At 50.3% G+C, this 6,843-nt stretch overlaps 1 protein-coding gene across 1 annotated transcript in view; it reads right to left on the reverse strand.

The window, feature by feature from the left end:
• Positions 1-3,488: 3,488 nt before the first annotated feature.
• FASTKD3 (FAST kinase domains 3) overlaps positions 3,489-6,843 on the reverse strand; it is a 12,021-nt gene continuing 8,666 nt past the window's right edge. The window contains exons 4-6 of the mRNA XM_006875346.1: positions 5,065-5,134; positions 4,461-4,575; positions 3,489-3,587 (exon numbers count right to left, since the gene is read on the reverse strand). Coding sequence (XP_006875408.1) covers positions 3,489-3,587; positions 4,461-4,575; positions 5,065-5,134 — 284 coding nt within the window. The remainder of the gene's footprint in view (positions 3,588-4,460; positions 4,576-5,064; positions 5,135-6,843) is intronic.

Below are 6,843 nucleotides of genomic sequence, written 5' to 3' on the forward strand. Positions count from 1 at the left end.
GATTTTCAGATTCAAAATGGCCAATACTCGTCCATTTCAGCTCACTAATGCCTAAGATATTGATGTTTATGCGTTCCATTTCCTTTGGGACAGTTTCTAATTTTCCTAGATTCATACTTTGCACATTCCATGTTCTACTTATTAATGGATGTTTACAGCTGTTTCTCTTCTTTTTGAGTTGTACTTCATCTCATTACTACCACGGGCTTTACTCCATTCATGTCATCATCGTCAACTCGACTTTGAGGAGGCAGGTCTTCCCCAGTGCATTTTGAATGCCTTCCAACTTATGGGACTTCTAGGGACCAAATTATTGTCCAATTCAAAATGTCCAATGCCAGTCCACTTCAGCTCACTAATTAATACCTTGGGTATGGATCTGAAGGCATTGCATTTCATTTTTGACGACCTCCACTTTTCCTGGGTTCATACTTTCTAAGTTCTGATTTTCATGGATGCTTGCAGCGCTTTCTAATTTTGATTCATACCCCACCAGCAAATGAAGGCCCTGAAAGCTTTGTTCCAGTCACATTATTAAGGTCAGTTCTACCTGAGGAAGTAACTCTTCTCCTGTCTTGTTTTGAGTGTCTTCCAACCTGAGGGGCTCATTTCCACACATAAACACACCACACAGAACTATAGTGTAACTTGTATAGTTATTATCCCTTACTCCCCTGTCTCCCGCTGTCTCTCCCTCTCTCTCTCTCACACACAGACACAGACACAGTAGTGTACCTTGTAGTTATATCCCCTGCGCTCTCTCTAATGCCCCCCCCCCCCCACTTCTCACCTGTCTCCATCTCTCACACACAAACACGCACACAAATACACACAGGACCTACTGCCCCTTCTCCTGATATTGTTAAGTATACAGCAACCCTGTATAGTGTTTCTGAGGAGCAGCTAGTGAGATTGAACCATTGACCTTGAGGTTCAAACAGGCTTTCCGGTCCAGTGGATTAACTCACACACAACCAAGGAAATGGTCCACTGCTACAGCCTGATAATATCGCAAACTTTGCTGCCCCCTAGTGACAAAACTATAAAACATTGATTCCTTTTGTCGTCTGTGTGTTCCCTGTGGGTCAGAATGGAAGTAGAATGGTAACAATGGGATTCCAACATGATCTTTAAGGGAGCAGACTGCATCATCTTTCTCCCAAGGAATAGCTGGTGGGCTTGAACCACCAACCTTGTGGCTAGCAGACCAGTGCTTATCCTTCAGCGCCACCTGCAAGTACAACACGTGTGCACCTATTAGTCGTCCTATTTTACTTTAGAAAACGAATAGAGCAACATTCTGTGGCAGGGCTTACAATGTAAACTTACCCAATAAATTCAGACTTTGCCCTCGATTCCTGAGGTAATCTCTAAAACCTTGGGATTTCTCTAACCATTTCAGGCTTCCAGGGTTAACAGAACCCCACCTCAAGATGACCACGTCATCATGACCTGCCAGACATACCCACCTCATGGACGACAATCTTAGGGGAGCTCTCCCCATAACAGCTGTGGACAGAGCTTCCTTGGGCCTCCTGTTTAGTGAGACATTGATGCCTGAGGGAGGGGACATAGCCTTTGGGACAGGGAAGCTCAGCACTGGGGACCCTCTCAGACACTGTCCTGTGCTTCTGTGTCATTTCTCCTACAACTAAACTGTAACCATATATCCAGAACTTTCCGTGAGTTCTCAGTTATTCTAGAGTTATTGGACCGAAAGTGAGGGGGTTGGGGAGCCCTGACTTTGTGGATGGTCTTGAAGGGACAGAGGTGTCAAGGGGTGCAGACTTCCAGCTGGTTTCTGTGGTCTTGGGTGGACCAGGCAGTAGGGAGGATGTGCCCCTGGTGGCCAGGGCTAGGACAGGGTGGGGCGTGTGGCAGCTGAGGCCAGAATGGAGCGGAGAAGAGTAAGGTGGAGAGATTTGGCCTTCTGTTGATGCTCATCTTTGCAGAGGTGACAGAAAAAGTGACTTTGTCATTGGATCCTTTCCACACACCAGTCTTCAAAGGAGCAAATCACCGGGCACTATCATTGCGAGAACGCTCCAGGTCTGTTCTGATGGCACCGGGGCAGCGTGAGGGACCTGTGAGGGCTGGGCTTAGGGACTCAGTGTTCTGTCCCGCGCACACCACCAGATGTTCTTACGCTGCACGGGCATGCCCTCAGCCCCAGAACTCCCTGAACAGAGCCAGGGGCAGGCCAGGCCTTGCTTCCTGGAGTCCCCCACCACATACAGCTCACCCACAGCACCCCAAACCCTCACCTGGCCACCCAGGCCTGGGCACGACAGTCCTGACCATGTGGGAGACACTTGGCTGAGTCTGGGAGCTGCGGTTATGGCCCAGGTCTCTCCGCTGGAGGCCAAGGCCCAAGCGGAACAGAAGTACAAGGCCCTGCAAAAACTGTCAAAGATCCTGGCACTTTCCTGCCACCTTCAGAAGCCTCTTTTGGTGCAGGGAGCCAGAGGCAAGGCTGGTAGAGACCCCGTGGGGGCAGGACTTAATGCTGCAACTGCCTGTGGGGCCTCCTACCACAGGCCAGGGGTCACCTGGTTGTCATCCACAGTCCTTGGGGTTCCCCTTCACTCCCGAGGCCAAGGTCCCCAACTTAAGGTTGGGCGGGAACAGTGCTGGGGGCTGGGCTAAGGGTGGTCCAACAGGACAGTGAGCTTGATTTTGACAAAAAATCCTCAGAAAGTGTTCTGAGGCAGACAGAAGCTGGAGACTCTCAAACCAAAGTGGAGGCTGCCTGCAGGCAAGGCTGTGACCTGAAGTAAGGCCTCCCTCCAGTCTGACACCAGAGAGAGTGGCAAGTACCTGGAAGGTGTGTCAGGGCGCATAGAGTCTGTTTCCTGCTTGGGACAAACAGACAGACAGACAGACAGACAGGGGGAAGCAGAACTGAGGGAAACTCAGGAGACTAGTGGTTGCTTGCTGGGCCCCTTTCTGACTGGGCTGTCCTCTCAGCCCACGGAGGGCAGACGCCTGCTTCTCAGGACAGTCCTGCTCACCAGTGAGCAGGAACAACCAGGGAGGGGGATGTCTGTGTGTGTGTGTGTGTGATGCCAAGGTCACACACAGGGACAGGGTGGGCCACACCCACATCAGCAGCCAGGGAGACTCCTGTCACCTCCACACAATACAGGAGTGAAAACACAAAACAGTGAAATGCCATTCTTACACCAGAATTTTACAAGTGTGTGGAGAAATGGACATCAGACAATGGGATGTTTCCCACCAGCTGCTGAAGCCCCTCTTCCTTCCCAGGAAACAGTCTGGAAAAGAGCACCACCTGCCCCCATCCCAGTCAGTTCCTGGAAGATGAGAGTTCAAGGCGCCCAGGGTAAGCATTCCATCGTGCTGGAGCGTCTGGGAGACTTCCTCAGTCGGCCAAGTGCGCGTTCACCATGCGGCACTTCTTTCCAGAAGCGTCCCCGAAGAACACGAGCTCTTTCACCATCAGAGGCCCCAAGTGTGGCTGCCGTCTTCTACCACCGGAGCCCCGGGCTTTGAGAGAACAGTTTGCTTTGTAAATACTCCAGCAGCTCCAGTCTTGATTTTAACATCTCAACCTCATGATAGGGGATCTATTAAGGGAGGAAACAAAAGGGCCGTTACCTTCCACCATCAGCGTCCGTCCTGGATGTTGGTAACCTCTTTTCTCCCCAGATAGCAGTTCCAGGAGGAGCAAAGGTCACGGCTGTAGCGGGCTCTGTTACTCCTGGGGGAGTAAGTTGGACCTCTCACCATGTCTCAACCAGGTGTGCTGTCCACAAGGAGCTCACCAATGAATGGGGAAAACACAGAGCAGGGAGCTTCTGAGGGCTCAGGAAAACTCCCACTGTCATTGAGCCCCACTTGTTCACACAGTTTTGGGAGGCCCCCCTGCCCCAGAATAATAAACACAAACAGGAAGCAATCCTCAGAAGTAGCGTGCTCAGACCACCAGAGCTCCAGGACTCAGGGAGGGGCACTGCACGGGAGGGACCTACAGATCCTGTGGATGACGGACGGACGCACACAGGTAAGACACACACGCGGGTGGGACACACAGGTGGAACACACACATGTAGGACTCAGATATGCAGGTGGGACACACACACTGGGTAGAGAGGCATTGGAGCCAGTGAGCAGGCTATGGGCCTGTGGCCAGCTTGGAGTCAGGGTTGGATGGTGGGGCCGTGCCCGGCGCTGCAGGCAGAGGGTGGTGAGTGGCGGCATGCCAGCGAGACCCTGCTTGTTCGGGGAACAAGGGTCAGAGGTCACGTGGGGCCGAGTGCTGCAGGATGAGCAGCCATCAGAGCGGGAAGATCAAAGAGAGTCCAGTCACGTGCCAATGCTAAAACGGGGGCCAGGCATCACTTCTGGGAAACCCGGTCTGAACATTCCGTATTTCAAAATGTAAGTCCCCAGATTGCCGGAATGTGGGCTGGTAGGCCATTCAGTCCCTGAGAGTTTACCTGAACCACTTCGTAGCCCAGCAGCCGGAGGTGTCTTTGTTTAGTGGCTTCTTGTCCTAGTAAGTTTTTGCTATTGAAACAAAACCTTTTAGGGCCATCAATGCACAGCGCTACCCTGAAACATCAAAGAGAGACGAAGAAACATTTCAATGTAAGATCAGTCAAACAGAGACACTGCCAAGTGGTTCGGAAGTTTCGCTGTTCCTACGGACCAATACGATTTTCAAATAAATCATGAATGTGTTCGTCTTTATTTTAAAATGTTACTCTTTAATCTGTTAAAAAAGAACGGTAACTAATGAATACTGTCGAGTCAGTTCTGACCCACAGTGACCCTGTGTAGGGTTTCTGAGGAGTGGCAAGTAGGTTTAAACCGCCACATTACGTTCAAATCAACCTGTGGTCTAGCAGTCATCCTACAGCACCACACCAGATGTCTATGAAATATTACAAGAAATATTACAACAGATTTCCAAAATCTCTATGTAGAAAAGCAGTGTTCTGATTTCCAGAATCATGCCTGTTTTCGCCTTTTTAAGAAAAAAGGTCATTTCTTATAACCCTCCAACTGTCTTCTACTAAAGCAGCCCCTCACTGCCTTTACCTTTTATGCACGTCTTCGTGCACGGTGAATGGTAATACGAATCCGTCTTCGTCTAGTTTAATTTCCACATCTGGTGAGAGAAGAGAGGAATCGGCCTCGTGGGGCAGACACCCTCACAGACACTATCTTCCTTGCCTCCTGTGCTCTCTGGTGGTCTTGTCCAGAATGGATTTACCAGCAGGACTGAAGGGTGCAGTCCCATCGGCTGTCCAGTGGACCGAGTCCAGAGGCTCGAGCCCAAGAAATCGAGGAGCGGGCTTCTCAGGTGCTCAGGGGCACAAGACATGCCCTTTCTTTCCAGGAGTTCCTGATCTCCTTCAAAGAGTGAAGAGCGCCACCCTTCACAGAAAGCCCATCCCATGAGTTTGCCATGGCTGCAGGACGGGGTTAGGCATCCTGCACTTGAACGTGTGGTCCCTTCGTCAGTGGAGCTGGAGAGAGGACGGGTGAAGGGGACCACTCCCCAGTTCTCTTCTACTAACAACACAGATACGCGTATGGGGGCCCCGGCGTCCCTGCTCGACAGGGATGATGGGAATGCTCACGGCTGGTACAGCGGCTAGAGCACTAGTAGTGTGTGACGAGGGAGATGAGTTTTGAATCTGATTTCATTGTAACAGCTGCGTTTGCAGCCATACAGCGGTCAGTCCCATAGGCAGGACAGACCGAGGAGATCCGGACTCTGGAATTAACGTTTATCGGGGGGAACTCATCAGCAACCTGCGATACACAAATGGCACAACCTTGCTTGCTTGAAGCGAAGAGGACTTGAAGTCCTTACTTATGAAGATCACAGACTACAGTCTTCCGTAGGGATTGTACCTCAGCATAAAGAAAACAAAAGTCCTCACAGCTAGATCCAGAAGGACTCACACCGAGGCTGCGACACTGGGTTCAAACACAGTAACAGTGACGAGGCTGACTCAGGGCAGGACGGGGCTGCATTCTGCATGGAACCCCATGAACCCAAACCCACCTGACAGCAGCTACTACCGGAGAGTGGACTAAAGCTTTCAGGGCCTTCATGGGCTGCTGGGCACAACACAAAATGGGAGAAATGGGCTGCAAGGACCCATCAATAATGGGAATACGGAATGTAGGAAGTATGAGTCCAGGAAAATTAGAAGTTTCCATTAAAGAAACGGAACACATCAATATTGATATCCTGGGCATTAGTGAGCTGAAATGACTCGTATTGGCCCTTATGAATCAGTTAATTCTATGGCTTACCATGCCGGCAATGACAAAGTGAAGAGGAACAGCATAGCACTCGTTATCAGAAAGAAAGCATGAAGCTCTAGTATGAAGTACATCGCTGTCTGTGATAGGATAATATCCATATGCCTACAAGGAAGATCAGTAAATACCAATACTCAAAACTTATACACCAACTCCTACAGTCAGTGATGATGAAACTGAAGAATTCTGCTCTGGTAGCGTAGTGGTTACAAGTCGGGCTGCCAACCTCAAGGCCAGCAGTTCGAAACTACCAGCGGTTCCATGGGAGAAAGATGAGGTGTTCTGCTCCTGTAAAGGTTTACAGCCTCAGAAACCCTGTGCAGGGTCGCTATGAGTCGGAACCGACTCCACAGTACTTCACAACAACAACAACCAACTTCTTAAGCTTGAAATTGATCAAACCTGCAATCAAGATGTATTGATAATTATTAGTGATTGGAATAGGAGCTCTGGTAGCGTAGTGGTTACGAATCGGGCTGCGAACCTTAAGGTCAGCAGTTCGAAACTACCAGCCGCTCCGCGGGAGAAAGATGAGGCTTT

Source organism: Chrysochloris asiatica, unplaced genomic scaffold (genome assembly GCF_000296735.1).
Source record: "Chrysochloris asiatica unplaced genomic scaffold, ChrAsi1.0 scaffold00321, whole genome shotgun sequence".
Classification (NCBI taxonomy): domain Eukaryota; kingdom Metazoa; phylum Chordata; class Mammalia; order Afrosoricida; family Chrysochloridae; genus Chrysochloris; species Chrysochloris asiatica.